The sequence below is a fragment of the Podarcis muralis genome, chromosome 16 (genome assembly GCF_964188315.1).
Source record: "Podarcis muralis chromosome 16, rPodMur119.hap1.1, whole genome shotgun sequence".
Classification (NCBI taxonomy): Eukaryota; Metazoa; Chordata; class Lepidosauria; order Squamata; family Lacertidae; genus Podarcis; species Podarcis muralis.
The window spans coordinates 27,640,630-27,660,891 of record NC_135670.1 but is presented as its reverse complement, the minus strand read 5'-3'; the positions used below and the strand labels follow the sequence as shown (position 1 = coordinate 27,660,891).

Here is a 20,262-nt window from a genome sequence, read left to right as displayed (position 1 = left end):
TGGCAGCAGGAGGCCCCATTAGCTAAAGTGGTGCTTCAGGTTAAGAACAGTTTCAGGTTAAGAACGGACCTCTGGAACAAATTAAGTTCTTAACCTGAGCTACCACTGTACAGTCATACCCCAGCTCCTGAACATCTTGGGAGCCGAATGTTCTGGCTCCCGAATGATCGAAAACCGGAAGTGAGTGTTCCCATATTCGAACGTTCTATTGGAAGCCAAATGTTTGATGGGGCTTCTGCAGCTTCCAATTGGCTGCAGGAGCTTCCTGCAGCCAATCAGAAGCCGCCCTTCGAAAGTCAAACGTTTCGGAAGTCAAACGGACTTCCGGAATGGATTCTGTTTGACTTCCGAGGTACAACTGTACATAACTTAAGGGCAGATGATGCCCAGGGTTTATCACAGTAGAATGAGCAGAAGGTTCCCTAAATGCACCAGTTATGAAGGGGAGCAACACCCACTGCCATATACAGACCCTCCCATCCCATTTAGTTCATTAAGTCCACAGCTGAAATTTTTCAGAACTCTGGGTGGGGGACATTGTTCAGATAGAGGACTACAAGCCCATCTGGATCATGTTCTGGATAATGAGGGAGGGGGGCTGAGGTGAAAGTGGGTGGAGGAACATCTAGTGATGTTACCTTTGTAGTACAGGCTGGTTTCTATGCTCCCACTCCCCTTTCGTATCAATTCAGACAATCTAGAAGTGTTGTCAGAATTCAAGGACACAATCCAGATGACCAGAAACATGCAAGGAGACCACATAGCAGAGGGGGTGAGTGATGTGGCCTGGATGGAGGGGTATGTCTTAAGATGGGCACGATCTGTGGCTATCTTGAAGGGTCATCTAGAAAGGCCTGGACATGGAGATGCAAAGAGGTGGAGGGAAATTTCCTTCCTATGTGGTGGACTTGTAAAAGGGAAAGAGAGTATTGGGAAATGATCCATAATGAATTGAAAAAAATGTTCCAAAGTACTCCTCCCCCAACCCCGCCCCAAAGTCCTCTCTGTTGGGGATAATTCAGACTGAAATTCCCAGGTGTCAAAAAAGGTGATTTATGTATGCCACTACTGCGGCCTGGAAATAAAGAGGAAAAAAATTATTTCCCCCCCAGGTGCGGGGCTGGGGTGGGGGAAGCCTGAGCTTCCCCCGACCCCAGCCCCCAGAACAGGCTGCTGTCCGCAAGCCAAGGGAGAGCTGCGCGAAGTCCCACAGCTACCGGAGAGCTGCACGAAGCCTGAAGCCTGGGGCGTGCTGATAGCTTCCTGAAGCCTGGAGAGTGAGAGGGGTTGGTGCGCACCGACCCCCCTTGCTCTCCAGGCTTCAGCAAAAGCCTGCATTCGCCCCATAGGGTGCACACACATCACACATTTCCCCTTCATTTTTGGAGGGGAAAAAGTGCGTCCTATAGGGCGAAAAATACGGTAGTTTTTTTGTAAAATATGCAGGGATTTATGATATGTAAAATGAACCATGGAAAGAGAAGAAGGGAAGTCATTGCTATTTTAAGGATGTAAAAATGAGTATTTAAAATTGGAAAACAAAAAATTTAATAAAAATTATATACAAAGGGGGAAAAAGGGGGGGGGAGGCCTGGACTCCCCCCCCCCCCCCCAGTTGAGGAAATTTACAAAGCTTTCCACAGCTTGAATTGTGGGTTAACTGGATGAGAGTGAGGTTGCATTGGCTTTTGTTGTGTGCACACTTAGAAGTTATCGTTTGATTTCTGTGCATGAATGAGTAGGAAAGACGGGGCAGTTGGCGGTGGAAACTTGAGCAGATATGTCCTTCCTGAGCATGTCCTGCTTCATTTGCTTCACAGGTGCAGGTGGTTCACGGGCTTTCTGTGACTGGTAAATTCTATGAGATATGAGGAAGTTGGTCCATCTTACAGGCGAAAAGTAGACAACCAACATTTTACATACAAGAGCTGAATTCAGACGTGCAAGTTCTGCCAGGGTCTACGTCAGGTGCAAATGTGAATTCACAACGCCCCAAGTGGCGTTGAGCAAAGAATTTCCAGGAGCGCAGTTGCTGCAGCAGCACCCTCCTTGAGACATTTTCAGGTCGGCCATTTTGTATCCGATAGCTTGTGAAGGTTGGATTTGCAGGAACTGCAAAACCTCATTTAAACGGTGGTGTCAGGGACTGGACTGAAGGGACGTGTAGCTTCCAGAGAGAAGAAAGGCAGTCCTGATTTACAGCAAGACTTGAAGGAAGATAACAGCTCAGAGATAGGCAGACAGCAGAGTTATGCAGAGTTAGGAGAAGGGGCAGGGGAGGCGGAGCAGCTAGCTGGCACGTCACTGGACAGCATAACCGACTCCCCTTCTCCCAAAACGCTGCCTTCATTAAGGGTGCAAGAACAAAGAACACAGAGACAATTGTCCACGGACAGATGCCGTAGGAACAGGTGTTGTTGCTGGAGGGGAGAGGCGGAGGAGCTCAGTGCAAACAACTCCATTATGGAGGAATGTCCGGAATTCTTTGTCCTTACCGCGATGACTGAATAAATAATAATAATAATAATAATAATAATAATAATAATAATAATAATAATAATTTATTATTTATACCCTGCCTCTGGGTGGCTTCCAACAGAATATTAAAATACAGTATATTAAATATTAAAAGCTTCCCTAGACAGGGCTACCTTCAGATCTCTTCTAAAAGTCAGATAGTTGCTTTTTTCTTTGACATCTGGTGGGAGCGTGTTCCACAGGGCAGGTGCCACTACCAAGAAGGCCCTCTGAAGGTTCCCTGTAACTTGGCTTCTCGCAGCGAGGGAACTGCCAGAAGGCCCTCGGCGTTGGACCTCAGTGTCTGGGAAGAACAATGGGGGTGGAGACGCTCCTTCAGGTATACGGGACCGAGGCCGTTTAGGGCTTTAAAGGTCAGCACCAACACTTTGAATTGTGCTTGGAAACGTACTGGGATCCAATGTAAGAACTGGTTTGACAGGCCAGGGGCCTTGTAACTACAGTTTTGACAAGGTCATGCCAAAATTATGGACCTCTGTGTAATGGTGGGACATGTCACTGTCCCAAGGCAAATCTTTAAAAATGTAGTATAAACACTGACAACTGGGAAAAACTGGCCTGCGAGCGCTCCAGTTGGAGAACAGCCTTTACCAATGGTGTCCTGGGCTTTGAAGACACTCGAACTCAGGACGCAAGGGAGAAATGTGCTAAGAGGAAGGCACACTTGGCAAATCCACACTGTGATCAACTCCCGCACAGAAACCAATGTCCCCACTGTGGAAGGATGCGTGGATCCAGAACTGGCCTCCACAGTCATTTACAGACTCATTGTTAAAACCGTGTTTATGGAAGACAATCTTACTCAGCTACGAGTGATTGCCAAAGAAGAGAAGAAGAAGAAGAAGAAGAAGAAGAAGAAGAAGAAGAAGAAGAAGAAGAAGAAGAAGAAGAAGTGGTGGTGAGGTCATTTCTGTAAAAGAATCCATCTGTTTAAATAACTTGATATTCTTGCCAAAAAGAAATAAAGTTCATTTGGACCAAACTCAGCTCTTGCCTAGTTCTGGTTTCTTTGCTTTATGGGGAAGGAGAGAGAAAGTTTTTGTCTCAGTTCCCCATCAGATGGTACCACAGTGGAACTTCGGAGTGCCGGTGCCTTCCCATGCAAAACAGTGATAAACTGCCTCATCTTCAGCCTGGACATTGGAGATGGTTAAATAGCCGGTATCCTCAGAGGGAGAAGCGGTGAACCTATCTGGGACCCCGTCTCCCCTGGTGCTGGGACCATACCACAGAAAACGAGGAGCCTGCCCAGGTTTCTGTTGACACCAGCCAAACGTCTGCCAGCTCCCCTTATTCTTAAAGCAAGAGAGGGTCACAGTCTGACCCAGGGACACAGACTGGGATCCCAGCTGGGTCAATGCTGGCTGTGAAATAACACCTTTGTAAAAAAAAGAAGAGAGAAAGAAATGTATGATTCTCAATCCTCTCTGTTCTCACATATCCCCTGAACTTTAAGGCACTATGATAAATAAACATTAAAGATATGCTCCCCACCCCCCATTTAGGCCAACTTAAGTCTACTTCTTTTCGTGTTTACCTAAACAGTAACTGAGAAGAACCAGGAAAAACAGAGTCCAGGCCATGGTGAGCTCTCTAAAGCAAGGCGACTTTCTGAAGGTTAACAGGCAACTGCTGGTGGTCCTGAGTCTTTCCTTTGTTAAAACCTCCCAGAGCTGGTGAAGGATCTCTTGATGCAAATCCAGGCGGTGCTCATTGGCTCTGTTAGAAAGCCTTTGTCCGGAATAAATGATGCAGTAAGCAAAATACAATGGAACTGATTTGGATAAAGGAGATGCTTGCTTTTTAAAATGAGGAAGGTTCTTGTCTTGTGAACTTGAGGCGACACTAGGTCAATTTACCTTAAGGAAGCAGGATTGGGGCTGTAGTTCAAGGGATGAGGGGTGATGTGTGGATGCTGAAGATGTCGTCCCTGCATCTCAAATTAATTTTTAAAAAATCAAGCAGCACATGATGACAAAGGAGGGTGATGGGTTGGCTTCTTTCAACAAGCAGTGTTTAAATAGGCTTGCAAGTTATCATCATCATCATTAATTTTATTATTCACAAACAGAAAGAAAATGAAAAACATAGTTACAATTCATAAACCATATTTTACCAAACCCAAACTCATATAGACTAATAAAGAACTATAGTTTGCACCTGTCTGGCTTCCATCCACCACAACTCGACATCCTTTACTGCATACTCTTATTTACATTGTGTCCTTATATTGTTCATTTTATATCTATTAGTAATTTTACCTTGAATTAGTTCCTCTTTGCATACTTATTCTATGCATATCAATATGTTTTCCTTTGAGCAGTGTTTTTTTCATATATTCCTCAAAACATTGCCATTCCTTCCTTTGATTAGACTGATTTCTTATGGCTGCTGTTAGTTTAGCTAATTCTATAAATTCACATAATTTACTTATCCAGTCTTCCTTTGTGGGAAGTTTTTAGCAAGCAATAATCTGGCTGCGGCTGTGCCATATCATTTTTTTTTATTCTGTTGAGACTAAGCCAGTTGTGTCTGCCTTGGTGTTGAAACCCTTTTATTTATGGGAATCTGCCTTATAGCAGCTCCAACTATTTCTTCATTTAAGGCAATTCCAGCTTGCCACTATTTTCAGGTGAGATTCAGTCACGTATCAGCAAATTGAGGCTGCACAATTCAGGTTGATTTCAAGGTGTTGTGCAGGAAGCCAGCTCCTCCTCAAGCGAGTAGTCAGGCATAAGAAAAAACATTCTGACGCTTCGCTTCACCCCAACAGTTCAGTTTTTGTAACAATTTTCCGTTTTGTAATATAATTCACTATTATTATTTTTAAAAAACGGGTAGGTGGCCCAACATTGCCCCCTGGAGGTTAAAGCCAGAACAGCAGACACCACAAAACACCTGCATCACATTTCAAAGCAAAATGCAGTGGTACCTCTGGTTGCGAACAGGATCTGTCCCGGAGCTCCGGTCAGATTCTGAGGAATTCACAACTGGAGGTGCCACTTCTGCGCATGTGCACAGTGCGAAACCCGGAAAAATACTTCCAGGTTTCCGTGTTTGCATCCTGAAGGATATGCAACCAGATGTGTGCGTATCCAGAGGTACCACTGTACTGAAATCACAATCTAGTCAATCTTATGCATTCACATTCCCCTTGTTTTCCCCACCAGGGAGAAAGGGGGCGTTCAATGTTGGTTGTGGGAAGCAGTACTTGAAAACAACATTCACTCGAGTTCCTGCTTTGTATTGTTGAGGAAGGATCATAGTTGGTTGATAGTGAACACACACACGTATAATGGACATGTATATTAAATGTGTGAGTCTGTTTATTCATATAGATAGTTCATACTCATTTTTATACAGTTATGCACAGGGTCGCATGTATCTGTTTAGATGCTAATTACTTTTGCAAACCTGGAATATATATTTTGTATAATGTTATACATATAATAAAGTATATATTGTATTTTAGCAAAATTGGGGGGGGGGTCATTTCATGTTGAGATGAAAGAGTGAAATGGCCATTAGGAAACCATCTCTGCAGATAAACTCAACATAGAGATTGATTGATTGATTGATTGATTGATTTAAACAAACTTTTCAGGTTTATACATTTCACTGATTTTACAATCATTTTTACATTTCAAAACTTAAATTTATTTTTAATATCTTCTGCATACCCTCATTAACTTAATTTGCTCATTTATTCATCTTCTTTAAATAGATAGTCTTATGAAACTGCAGGTTATTACAGTAATCCTGACAGTGTTTTTATCTGTCTACAATTTATCTGTAAACATTCAATAAACCATTTTATTTATTCCATTCTTTTATGGAATCTTCTATTAAGATTATACTGGCAAGAATGAATCTTTCTGTGGAACGTCTTCCCATCAGATGGCAAGGAGATAAATAACTATCTGACTTTTAGAAGACATCTGAAGGCATCCAGCCCAAGGGCCTTAGGTCTGCAGTACCCAGCAAGGCTGGCCACTGACCATCCTGTGTGGGGTGGGACTGATGGGACTTGAAGTTCAGTAACACCTGGAGCACCAAATGTTCCCCCTTTGGTCAGCCCAGTGTCTCATATTCTAGATTAGAGACGCAGAATATTAGCACCTGAATGAATTGGAAGGCACAGGAGATTTACTCACGAATAAAGAGCATTCTTCCGTTTCACTTCACACCACAGTTGCAGGAAGTTTATGTGGTCATATAATTTTTGCTAAATCTGGTATAAGTGGACCAACATTGCCCCCTACAGGTTAAAGGAAGGACTGCAGAGTTTGCAGCTCTATCAACAGCCAGACACACTGAGATTTCCATGGCAAAGTTCCTCAGGGCCTGGAGGTGAGAGGAAAGATTTGCAAACACAACCCACTTGGAAATTTATATATATAAGACCCTGGCCAATTTTCAAGTGGGTTGTTTTACAATTTAAAATACTCCTTTTACATCCTTAAGATACCAATGACTTCCCTTCTTCTCTTTCCATGGTTTACATATCATAAATCCCTGCATATTTTATAAAAACTATACAATTCAGTATTCCATTATTGCATCCATCAAAACTTGTTTACACTGCTGAATTTATCTAAATGCTGCCAGTGTTTTCAGCTGTACACGATTATTTCTCATATATTCAATAAACGTTGTCCAATCTTCTTTAATGTATGTTCTTCTTGTTCTCTTATTCTATATGTTAATCCTGAGAGTTCTGCATATGAAATTGCCTAAGGTCTTAAGAATGGGTGCTTAATAATTCTTCTGCCTGTTATAGGAATTGTAATATGTTGTCTTAGATGCTGCACATTTAAATGTATTTTCATTGCTTGTTTCATTTCTTACATATTGCCTTTTATTGCATTACAGTGTGAATTTCCTAAGAAATAACAGAAACAATTAGAATACATTTAAAGAGCATGTTGACTCTAACAGGAAGCTGGGTGGGACCTGACACTTTCCTTTCTTATATCTCCCCAGGGCTGATGAATGGTCCTTTCATGGACATCCCATGTTCGTTGGCTCTGTTAGAACTTTGTCTCTCTTCTGAGAATACAAAATGCAGTATCAAAATGAGATGCAATATAACACTTTAGCAGAAAGGAGATTTAAAAATAGTATTAGCGATTAGTAGAAGATGTCCTTAAGGAAGAAGCAGGATAATTCTTCCTTATCCAGGCTGATGGGGATATCTCAAGGGAAGAGGGATAAAGGGGAATGGAAGTTTAGTGGCAAAGGATGTGACTTGCATGTGGAAGGTCCAGTTCCTTGCACCCGAGATAAACAGATCAAGCAGCAGATGGTGGGACAGATCTTGAGATTCTGGAGTGAGAATAGGAATATAGGACTGGGTTACTGCTTTTTGAACATTCATTGTGACTTGTTTGCAAGGAAATTAAAAAAACAACACCCAGCTATTTATTTATTAACAGAGTTGCCATTGTCAAAATGTGAAAATCCGGACACAAAATTTGATCATTTTTTGTCAAAGTTGTTGAGCTTTGACCTAGCCATCAAGGAGAATTAAGAACTGAAGGCTCCAGTTTATTGCTGAGCTGTGTCAGATGTTTACGGTGAGGCCATTTCTCTAAATGCATTCCCATGTCTAAATAATCTGATATCACTCTACATTCTTGTCAAAAACAGTCTGAGCTCATTCAGGCCCAACTCTGCTTTTGAGGAACTCAGGTTTTGTTGTGGTAGGGCAGAAGAGAAAAGGTTTTTGTCTCAGTTCCCCATCAGATTGTATCACTGTGGAACTTGCTACTACCAGTGCCCTCCCAGGCACCACAGAAATAAACTGCTTCATCTTCAGCCTGGATGTTAGAGATGGTTAAATAGCCAGTATTCCCAGATTCAGAGCCAGTGAACCGATCTGGGATCCCTTCTCCCCTGTCGTTGGAGCCAGACCACACAAAGCGAGGAGCCTGCCCAGGTTTCTGTTGATACCAGTGAAAATAGCCCCAGCTACCATCACTACTTGCAGAGCAGGCGAGTCTCGCAGTTTGGCCCAGGGACACAGACTGGGAGCCTGTCTGAGTCACTGTGGGCTGTGAATTGGCACCTTTTGAAAAAAGAAAAGAAAAGCATGACTCTCCATCCTCTGTGTTCTCAAATATCACTGGAGCTTTAAGTTTCCATAATAAATAAACACTACAAGTAATTTTGGTTTTATCTCTCAGGTCTACATGAGGTTACCTGCTTGCATCCTTACCTGAACAGTAATTGAGAAGGGCCAGGAAAAACAGAGTCCAGGCCATGGTGAGGGGCTTTCTGAAACACAAAAGCAACTGGCTGGGACCTCACCCTTTGCTTTCTTAAGTCCTCTAGGGTTGGGGAATGTCCCCCTTTATGCAAATGCACCCAGATTTGCATAAATGATTTTTTTAAAAAATGAGAATGGGTCTTGTCTTGTACACAGCGAACGTTTCCCACCACAGAAACATGCCTTGTGAAGGATGCAACAGCCCCAGCCCTGCGCCATGCGATCCCAGCCTCGCCTTTGAGAGGCTGGGTTCATTCACATGTCGTGTGTCTCCTCCGCCCCCCCCCCAGCGGCTATATACATTTTAGAATTGTTTTATGTGTTGAAAGCTGCCCAGAGTGGCTGGGGAAACCCAGCCAGATGGGTGGGACATTAATAATAAAATCATCCTCATCCTCACATCATCATCATTACGCCCCTGTAGATACATGCTGTAAATCGTCTAATGATCATGTATGTGATATGTGAGAATTGCTCCTTTTTAAAACAGAAGGGGGAGCAGGTGCTCAACCCCTGCTGAGACTCCCCCCCCCCCCAATTTGCAACAGCTGCCCTCCGCACCTGACCTCTGGGTGGAGTGGAAAGATTAAAAGGGGGGGGGGAGGAAATTGTTGGTTTGATGTGAATGTTTTATTGGACGAGTGGAAGTTGAGGTTTTGTTCATTTTTGTCTATTCGTTAACGGGTCTGATGATTGCTCTGTTTATAATTTGAGCGTGTTTTTTAATCGATGTTATGTTATATGAAATATCAATGTGTTGTTAAAACAAGAATGGGGGGGCTGTTTAACGACTCCCCCCTAAATCCCAAGTCCCCACCACAGCCCCAAACTAAGGCCAGGGCACTGACTGTTGATACAAGCGCCATACATAGACAACAGCAAAGAGGCTCATTAAAGTAGTCTATAAAATTGTAGCAATAAGTTGAGACCATGTATTGTACTGTTTCCTCTGACAATCCGATATAGAAAACAGTAGAAACTTAACAAATAATCACCAAAATTCAACGGTTTGACCGATGTCCTTGGTTTCAAGGGCTAATGATTCGTCTGGAAGAGGGGGATCCAGGGCTCCCCCTGCCTCCAGAATCCCATAAGCATAAGGTCACCTACTCCTTGCCCCTCCATAAGGTGTGAACTGAGGCTCACAACAGGAGGTGATCAAGGGCAGCACATACCCCAGACAGAAATCCATCCTGATGGAGGATTGAATCCTGATACTTTCAAATGAGAAGCTTAGGAAAGCCTTGCAGCCAGGGAGATGTGTCAATACTTTGGGGAAGAGGGTACATAAAAGGTGTTGGGAATGGGAGCTATTGACAGGGGTGGGTGTGATGGGCTCATGTTTCTACACACCAAACATTCCTACTTTGTGACATATTTGTGATGTTTTGATGATGCTGTTGGAAAATGTATTATGGGAAATGGGGAGGGGTCTTAAAAGTTCACGCAACCCCATGCTCAGGGTTCCTACTCTGTGTGTGTTTGAACCTTCTTGCAACAAATAAAGATCAGGTCTACTGACTGCTATTTGCTTCTTTAACTTGACTGGAGAATCCTTCTTTTGCTGACCAGAGAGATCCATGAGGACTGGCACCCCGATGAACTGGGCAGCGGAGTAAATTCACACCCTCCAAATATTTTCCTTATCAGCATTAATGTATCATATGATTCCTCCACCCCAAGGTGTTGTGTGCTGTGTATCTTTTTGCTGTCTCTTGGAGATCTTCAGATGACAAGTGAGTAATCAATGAAATGAAGGAGCAAAATAGGAATAAGAAAAGATCCATCAAGATTTTGGGCGAAATTCCCTTTCTAAAGGGGGTACAGATTGCTGGGGCAGTTGGTTGGTGAGTGGTCCTGCCATTGAGAAGTGTCTGAGCCCAGATGGCCTCACTGAGCCTTACAAATCTAGATAGCAAAAGATATTCTGGCACAGATGAAATGAAGCTCCACGGATCTAGTCCGTTCTGCACTCTGGGGAGGAAGAGAACAGGTTTTTGTCTCAGTTCCCCATTAGGTTGTATCACTGTGAAACATGATACTACCGGTGTGCTCCCAGTCAACACAGAAATAAACGGCCTCATCTTCAGCCTGGATGTTGGAGATGGTTAAATAGCCAGTGTTCCCAGAGGAAGAGCCCGTGAACCGGTCCGGGATCCCTTCTCCCCTCTTGTTGGCACCATAGAGCACAAAACGAGGAGCGTCTCTGGGCTTCTGTTGATACCAGTAAAAGCTGTCTAAGCTCCCACTACTTTTGGAGCAGGGGAGTTTAGTCGTCTGGCCCAGAGACACAGACTGGGAGTCTGGCTGAATGACTGCTGGCTGTGAATGGACACCTTTACAGAAACAGACAGAAAAAGACAGAGAAACTTTCCTCTTCATCATTTGTCCCCTCCAGCATCACAACAGACTGTGTGGGCTCATGTCTGGTTGGTTGGTTGGTTGGTTGGCTGGGTGCGGGTGTAAGTCCAACCATATTATTTATTTGTTTTAAAATATTTATACCCCACTATTCAGGAAAAAACATATCACAGCAGTCTGCAACAATCAGATGTAAATCATACAGTAAAATCATAAACATTTAATATCAGAGATCAGCTAACTATTAGAGGAGGATAATTTCTTAATTGTCAGCGTATGATGGCAGCCACAGAGAAGTGAGTGCAAAGCCCTTTGGCTTGAGACTTTGAAAGATCTTAAGGCACAGAGAAAATGAGCTCTTCATTCTTCACTCCAGAGTGGAAGATCAAAGGTTTTTGTCTCAGATTCCCATCAGATTGGACCACCGTGAAACATGTTGCTGTCATACTCCCAGGCACCACAGTAATAAACTACCTCATCTTCAGCCTGGATGTTGGAGATGGTTAAATAACCAGTGGTCCCAGAGGAAGAACCAGTGAACCGATCCAGGATCCCATCTCCCCAGGTGCTGATACCAGCAAGCACAAAGTGAGGAACCTGCCCAGGTATCTGTTGATTCCAGTGAAACCTGCTCCAGCTACCACCACTATTTTGAGAACAGGAGATTTTCACAGTTTCACCTGGGGACACAGACTGGGAGACTGGCTGAGTCAAGGCTGGCTGTGAAGTGACACCTTTGCAAAAAAGGGAAACGGGGGAAATCAAATACTTTGATCCTCTGTGCTCCCCAATACTGCAGGAGCAATATGTTTCTTTGATAACCATCTTAGATTCTTCTTCTTATTGTTGTCTCTTGCACTTACCTAAGATTATCTCTTTGCCTCCTTACCTGAACAGTAACTGAGAAGAGCCAGGAAAAGCAGAGCTGGGGCCATGGTGAACTCTCCAAAGGAGGGAGGTTTTCTCAGTCAAACAGGGAACTGGCTGGGACTTCGCCATCCCCTTGCTTAAATCCCCTAGAGCTGAGAATTCATGCAAATCCATTCCTGTGCCTTCATTGGCTTTGCTACTGGGAATGCAAATGTGCAATAATAAAGTCCAAAACAAAAGAACTGATTTGCATTAAGGAGCTGTTAAAAAAATACCCTGAAAGAGCCAACCTTTCATGGGGAATATGTGTGAGGCATAGTCCCCAAATGCCAAGACCGTCATCAAAACCCTTAAGCTTCTCACTTTGTCATGCAGTCTCAAATTCCCCTCTTTGTTGCCTTAAGCTAAGTGGGAATTCCTTCACTGGAAATGGGGGAAGAGAGAGTTAAGACCTGAGGGCTGCAATTTATTGGTGAGCTGTGCCAGATATTTACGGTGACAGCATTTCTCTCAATGCATTCCTGTGTCTAAATAATCTGATATCACTTTACATTCTTGTCAAAAACAGTCTGAGCAGATTCAGCCCAACTCTGCTCTTGAGGAACTCAGGTTTGTTGAGGCAGGGCAGAAGAGAAAAGGTTTTTGTCTCAGTTCCCCATCAGATTGTATCACTGTGGAACTTGATACCACCAGTGACCTCCCTGGCACCACAGAAATAAACTGCTTCATCTTCAGCCTGGATGTTGGAGATGGTTAAAGAACCAGTGTTCCCAGATTCAGAGCCAGTGAACCGATCTGGGATCCCTTCTCCCCTGTCGCTGGAGCCATACCACACAAAGCGAGGAGCCTGTCCAGGTTTCTGTTGATACCAGCGAAAGCTGAGCCAGCTACCACTACTTGTAGAGCAGGCGAGTTTCACAGTTTGGCCCAGGGACACAGACTGGGAGCCTGTCTGAGTCACTGTTGGCTGTGAATTGGCACCTTTGCAAAAAGAAAAAGAAAAGCATGACTCTCCATCTTCTGTGTTCTCAAATATCACTGGAGCTTTAGGTTTCCATAATAAATAAACACTACAAGTAATTTTGGTTTTATATCTCAGGTCTACATGAGGTTACCTGTTTGCATCCTTACCTGAACAGTAATTGAGAAAGGCCAGGAAAAACAGAGTCCAGGCCATGGTGAGGGGCTTTCTCAAACACAAAACAACTGGCTGGGACCTCACCCTTTGCTTGCTTAAGTCCTCTAGGGTTGGGGAATGTCCCCCTTTATGCAAATGCACCCAGATTTGCATAAATGGTTTTTTAAAAAATGAGAATGGGTCTTGTCTTGTACACAGCGAATGTTTCCCACCATGGAAACATGCCTTGCAGAGCCACACAGGGAGGCAACAGGAGAAGGCTGGGATCATTCTAGGGGAAGAGATAGTTGCTTGCTGAGGCTGCCATCTTCTCCTCCACCTCCATCACCTCCTTGTCACCACTGCTGGGAGTTGGAGAAGTTGAGGTGGAGGAAGAGGGGGGAGTCTTGCATTGGGTCCAAGGGAGGGAGCCAGGCAGGCAGGCAAGCCTGCCAGTTGCAGCAGCAGCCGTTGCGGGAATAAGAGAAGGAGAAAAAGGGAGGAAGGCAACAGGGATGATGATGCCACTGAGATTACTGTCTCCACCGTGTGAGGCTATGTCTCTCCAGCCTGGCAGGCCCCAGCCGCCCATCCAGCCGGCTATGCTGAGTAAAAACAAGAAGGAAAAAGGGAGCTAGGTCAGGCCAGAAGAGAAGGTGGGTGGCTGGATGAGACCCCAGGCAGGAGCAGACCCTGGAGTGGGGGCAGGGAAGGGTTTACCTTGTGGGGTGCAGGCAAGCCTGTGTGGGGCTGGAGTTTGAGGGGTTTGGGGTGGCATGTATCCTGTAGGGGCCAAGGGTGAGAGCTGGAGAAATTGAGCATCAGGGGATTGTCTGTATGTTGGAGGGTATGTTGAGGTTGAGGTTTCACTCACCATTAATGCCAAACACTTTTTAAAAAGTGGTTGCTATATGTAGTGGATTGTCTGAACCCAGCAGAAGAATCCCTTTCAGGGGCTAATTCCTAGCCATTGCTGGTCTGATTTCCAGATAATACACATAAGCTTTTAAATAATAATAGCTTTATTACACATTATTATGAACCTGTGTAAAACCTTTGTTGAGACCATCAGATATTGGTAGGTAAAGGAAAAGGACCCCAAGACAGTTAAGTCCCATCAAAGTAGACTCTGGGGTGCAGCGCTCATCTCGCTTTCAGGCCGAGACAGCCGACATTTGTCCACAGACATCTTTTCAGGTCATGTGGCTAGCAGAACTAAACCGCTTCAGCGCAACCGAACACTGTGACAGAAACCAGAGCGCATGGAAACACCATTTACTTTCCCGCCGGAGCGGTACCTATTTATCTACTTGCACTGGCATGCTTTCAAACCGGTAGGTTGGCAGGAGCTAGCACAGAGCAACGGGAGCTCATTCTGTTGCGGGGATTCGAACTGCCGACCTTCTGAGTGGCAAGCCCAAGAGGCTCAGTGTGGTTTAGACCACAGTGCCACCTGCTGGTAGGTGGGGTGTAATGGTTTTTACCGGGGGGGGGGGGAGACAACCACCACTGACTTCAGTCTGCACTGTGAATACATAAAGCCACAACAAAAAGAAAGGCAACAGAATTGATTTTCATAAGGTAGATTGGGAGGAGGCAGCAGTGGTCACATCTCTGCTGGGGGCCGGATCGGAAGTAAACACAGTGAAGACATAGAGACACTGCCGGATTTATGTATAAGCTAAACACCCTATAGCTTAGGGCCCCACTCTCTTGGGGGGCCTCCAAAAATTTAAAGGAATAAAACTGGATGTACATTTCCAAAATATAAGATAAAAAACAGATAAAATAAACCCTACAAACAGCAACAGTGTTTTGTGTTGTGTAGGCTCCTATGATGTGAGTAATGGGCCCCAGCTGCTAGCCTGCTCCCTAAATATCACTGGTTTGCTCATTTCTATATATAGGGTGACTACATTCTGCATGTGCAAATGGCTTTAGCTACAGATTAGGTCCATAAATTACCATATAGCATATATTGAACAGAAAAATCAGCGACAATTTGCTTTTGACAAAGGACAGCTGGACATATATAACCAACTTTAACTAAAGAATGGAGAAAGTATATATTGCATTTGAAAAATCACTGTAAACCATTAAATTCATTAGCATAATTAACTTGAAACTGGTAGATAAAATTTGCATTAAGGATTACCTGGGGTTTATAAATAACTGGAATTAGAAAGGTGATGCAGAATGAAACCACAAAAGAAGGGGAGGTAAGTCAAAGGGGATATTTGTAGCGTACAGTGGTACCTCGGGTTAAGTACTTAATTCGTTCTGGAAGTCTGTTCTTAACCTGAAACTGTTCTTAACCTGAAGCACCACTTTAGATAATAGGGCCTCCTGCTGCCGCTGCACCACCGCTGCACAATTTCTGTTCTCATCCTGAAGCAAAGTTCTTAACCAGAGATAATATTTCTGGGTTAGCTGATTCTGTAACCTGAAGCATATGAAACCCGAGGTACCACTGTATTGTGTTTCTATTTGATGTTTGTACAAATGAAAAAGTCAAAAATGAGAGAGAGAGAGAGAGAGAGAGAGAGAGAGAGAGAGAGAAGGCATTGGGGAAAAGGTGCCCTAATTTCTAGGTATAGAGCAGGCAAACCTCAATCACACAGAGTTATGCCCATGAGTGAATCAGTTTTCCCTTCTCTAAGAAGAAGAGAGAAGGTTTTTGTCTCAGTTCCCCATTAGATTGTACCACTGTGATACCCCTTCAAGATATTGTACTCCCAGTCACAACAGTAATAAACGGCCTCATCTTCAGTCTGGATGTTAGTGATAGTTAAATAGCCGGTGTTCCCAGAGGAAGAAGGAATGAACCGATCTGGAATTCCGTCTCCCCTGGTGCTGGTGCCATAGAGCAGAAAGCGAGGAGCCTGCCCAGGTTTCTGTTGATACCAATGAAATGCATCCCACCTACTTCCACCATTTCTGGTGCAGGAGAATTTCACAGTTTCACCTGGGGACACAGACTCAGAAGCAGGCTGAGTCAAACTTGGTTGTGAAGTCACACCTTTACGAAAAGGGGGGAAAGAGAAAGAGGACGTCGGTTCAGTTTCCATGTTTCAAATCTCACAGAAGCTTGATGCTTGAAGCTTGAAGCTAAATACATAATGAAAGTAGGTGAGATGTTCTCCTGTGTGGAGCGAGTCCTTCATAGTCTTACCTGCACAGTAGCTGAGAAGGGCTAGGAAAACCAGAGGCCAGGCCATGGTGAGCTCTCTAAAGGAGTGTGACTTCACTACAGAAGGAGACTTAGTTGGGCTCTTCTTCCTCCTCTCCAAATTCCCTGAGAAATGCCAAGCAGGTCCTTCATGAAAATTTATTCTCTGGTCCTTGGATCCGCAAGAATGTCTTTATTGGCTTGCTTGGGGGAGTGCACAGCCAATGCTAATTAGATAAATTTGCATGAAACTCATGTAGGTGGTCCTCACTTTGGCCAGGATAAAAGGGAAGTGGCAATGGTGCAATCAGGGCAGGACTTGGGGGCAAGCAGATGTCTTGGACCAACTCGGCAAAACGAGGATCTCTAAAATGCAGCAGTACTGGCTCAACACACTTTGAATTGAAGCAACATGCATTTCCATATAGAGAGCCTACATCCCAAGTTAGGGTATTTAGTCCACAGCCGAAAACGACCTTAATTAGGGATGGGGAAGCTTGTTCAGACCAGTGGCTGTGTTCCTATCTAGGCAAGGCAAAAGTGGGCAGGCTAACTCAGGTAAATTTTCCCTTTGTATCACAGGCAAGATTCTACACTCTCAAACTTCTCTCTTTCCTCGAGTCAGGTGAACAAGAGGTGTTATCAGTGTTCAAGGACAGACTATAGTAGACCAAAAACACTCGAGGAGACTGCAAAGCAGTGGAGTGAGGGAATGAACTGGGGAGAGTGTGAAACATCTGCTACAGAGATGGGGGGGGGCTGAATTTAGAACCCCAGATCTCCTAATAAGTGTTGGAAATGTAAAGAAGCAGAGGGTACATTCTATCATATGTGGTGGGAATGTAGGAAGGTTAAAAATTTCAGGGAAATGATTTATAATGAAATGAAAAAAATGTTTAGAGTAACCTTTGTTATAAACAACAACCCAGAAGCCTTTTTACTAGGTATTGTAGTAGTAAAGATTCCAAAAGATCGGGGGGGGGGGGGGGGAGTTTATATTTGCTATGATGGTGGCCTGGATACTATTAGCCCAAAGATGGAAGGAGGAAGCAGTCCCGACCAAAGAAGATTGGCAAACCAAGTTAATGGACTATGCTGAAATGGCGAAATTAACTGGAAAGCTCAGAAATCAAGACGAGAAGAGATTCAAAAATGAATGGGAAATGTTTATTATGTATTTGCAAAAGTATTGTAAACAGGTTAATACATTGGCAGGATGTTCAAAACACTTGTCATTTTAGAAATAGTACAAGAAATCTGAGGTAAAAAAAGTAATAATTCGGAGTAGATATGATATGCAGCTGAGGGAAGTCAAGGGGTTCAGAGAATCCCATTTTTTTGGATTTGACATTGCTTTTGTGTATATTTTTCTTTGTTTGTGGTGGCTACAGTAAGCTGAATTTTACTGCCTGTGAAACTTTCTGCAACTGAAACTGACCTTCGAAGAGTTTGGAAGTAAACCAATGATCAACTTACCAAATGTGTGGTCTTTGCCTATACTGGAGGAAGAGGGAAGTTTTGGAACTCACAATGACATATTTTTAATGGCTAACAGCCTATATTTCTATGCTTTACTCTCCTGCATATTTTGTGATTTTAAATCTCTGCTGAAGTTCCCTTGCCAAAGAATACTTGCCCCAAACCCAGATCTTGGCAACAAGGAAATTCACACACATACACACAGTTATAATTATTGTTTGGCTTCTGTGCATCCGTGAGTAGGAAGGACAGTGGTGGGTTGGTGGAATCCCTGATCACAAGTGTCCTCTTGAGCAGAGTCCTGCTCTTTATGAACTGCACAGGCTCTCTATGAACTGTAAATTTATGTGAAATATGGTGAAAGTTGTCCAACATCCCCTCCTGCAGGTCAAAGGGGAAAGAGCTAGCCTGCAGATCAAGGCTTTATTTCATAAAACATATAAAAAAGAATGATGGTGGGAGGGGTACAAATGATAAAGTCCCGCAAGTTAATAAGAAAAGCTTCAGTTGCAGATCTTGTTGCAAATAACTGACATACGGCGGCTTTGGTTGACCCAACTCTTGCGCCTTGACTCGTTTATTTTGGGGAAACCTTGCAAAATGTCAGATCCTCCTAACAGATGCAGAACTGTGATTGAACTGTGCACAAACTGTGCCTCTCAAAGGAGTACTGCTTGTCAACTTCCCGCCAAAACCTACTGGAAAACCACTTGCCATATTTAAGGCGAGGCCCTGAATTTGCTTAAACTTGGGGTAGGGAACCTCAGGTATGAGGCCAAACCTAGGTTTGGCACCTGTCCTCTATAATACAGAATTGTCCTTCATTTTGGTGCAAAATGTGATGTCCTGTATTGATTCAATAGAGGACACCTTTTGTCCTGCATTCCCCTTATTTCCACTCTGTACCCCCTCGCCCCATCTCTTCCATGTTGGGGATCCTCTCCAAATGCTCACCCCCTCCTCCTACAGGGAATGCATTGCTGGGATGGCTGAGAAAACTGCCTCTTGCTTCTTTCATTTCTTTTTTCCTCCTCACTCCCTCTCCTCATCCTGTCCCTTGTTGTTATTGTTGTTTAGTCGTTTAGTCGTGTCCGACTCTTCGTGACCCCATGGACCAGAGCACCCCAGGCACTCCTGTCTTCCACTGCCTCCCGCAGTTTGGTCAAACTCATGCTGGTAGCTTCAAGAACACTGTCCAACCATCTTGTCCTCTGTGGCCCCCTTCTCCTTGTGCCCTCCATCTTTCCCAACATCAGGGTCTTTTCCAGGGAGTCTTCTCTTCTCATGAGGTGGCCAAAGTATTGGAGCCTCAGCTTCAGGATCTGTCCTTCCAGTGAGCACTCAGGGCTGATTTCCTTCAGAATGGATAGGTTTGATCTTGCAGTCCATGGGACTTTCAAGAGTCTCCTCCAGCATCATAATTCAAAAGCATCAATTCTTCGGCGATCAGCCTTCTTTATGGTCCAGCTTTCACTTCCATATATCACTATTGGGAAAACCATAGCTTTAACTATATGGACCTTTGTCGGCAAGGTGGTGTCTCTGCTTTTTAGGATGCTGTCTAGGTTTGTCATTGCTTTTCTCTCAAGAAGCAGGAGTCTTTTAATTTTGTGACTGCTGTCACCATCTGCAGTGATCAAGGAGCCCAAGAAAGTAAAATCTCTCACTGCCTCCATTTCTTCCCCTTCTGTTTGCCAGGAAGTGATGGGACCAGTGGCCATGATCTTCGTTTTTTTGATGTTGAGCTTCAGACCTTTCATGTTGCTGCTTCCAGTTTTAAGGTGGCCATTCACAGAGCTGCAGCCTAGTAGTGCTGGAGGCCACCCCTCAGAGGGCAATGGGTTTTTTGGTCTTTGGAATAACCATGTTAGGAGGAGGTTTTTGAAGGTTGTCAAAGGCCTAGTTGCTGCTGATTTTACTACTGGATTGTTTACTACTGTAATTGCTGGTGTGTAAGCCAAGACATTTGGGTGTCCCCTAGTCTGTCTTGTATTTCTTGTGTTGATATGGGTTTGTTATTTTTGTGGAAGTCTGCTGGGCGGCATAAACCTTTGGCTTGCCAGGTTTTTATCTGGAGGTTTTGTGCTGTGTGGTAGAATAGCGGGTGGTATGCCAGGCTCAACATTCCCGCCCCCCCCCCGCCTTCCCCCTCTTTTCTTTCTAACCTAACACTGTAGGTAACACTAATGTCTCACAACAAATGAAACTGATCTGTAGAAAACGCAACTTGAAAAAATAGACAATGCAGATCTTTTTTATAAACTAAGAAATATATATATATATATATATATATATATATATATATATATGTTATATATATATGTGTGTGTGTGTGTGTATATATAGATAGATAGATAGATGATAGAGATGTTAGGATATTTCCGTTCCACCTTAAAAGGGAGCAGGCTGTGAGTCACAGAGTCTGCGTATTTCCTGTTACAGGATGTTTATGTTTGCTAT

At 43.9% G+C, this 20,262-nt stretch overlaps 2 protein-coding genes across 6 annotated transcripts in view; both read right to left on the bottom strand.

Annotated features, from left to right (window-relative positions):
• LOC114586355 (immunoglobulin lambda-1 light chain-like) overlaps positions 1–20,262 on the bottom strand; it is a 254,039-nt gene that overhangs the window by 155,051 nt on the left and 78,726 nt on the right. The window lies entirely within an intron of this gene.
• Positions 1–20,262, bottom strand: part of LOC114586356 (immunoglobulin lambda-1 light chain-like) — a 208,307-nt gene that overhangs the window by 167,462 nt on the left and 20,583 nt on the right. Inside the window, exons 1-2 of one of the 5 annotated variants that reach the window (XM_077920345.1) lie at positions 4,076–4,233; positions 3,616–3,916 (exon numbers count right to left, since the gene is read on the bottom strand). The exons of the other annotated variants lie outside the window; for them this stretch is intronic. Coding sequence (XP_077776471.1) covers positions 3,616–3,916; positions 4,076–4,121 — 347 coding nt within the window. The 5' untranslated portion in view covers positions 4,122–4,233. Of the gene's footprint in view, positions 1–3,615; positions 3,917–4,075; positions 4,234–20,262 lie in introns of those variants that run through there. 5 annotated transcript variants of the gene reach the window in all.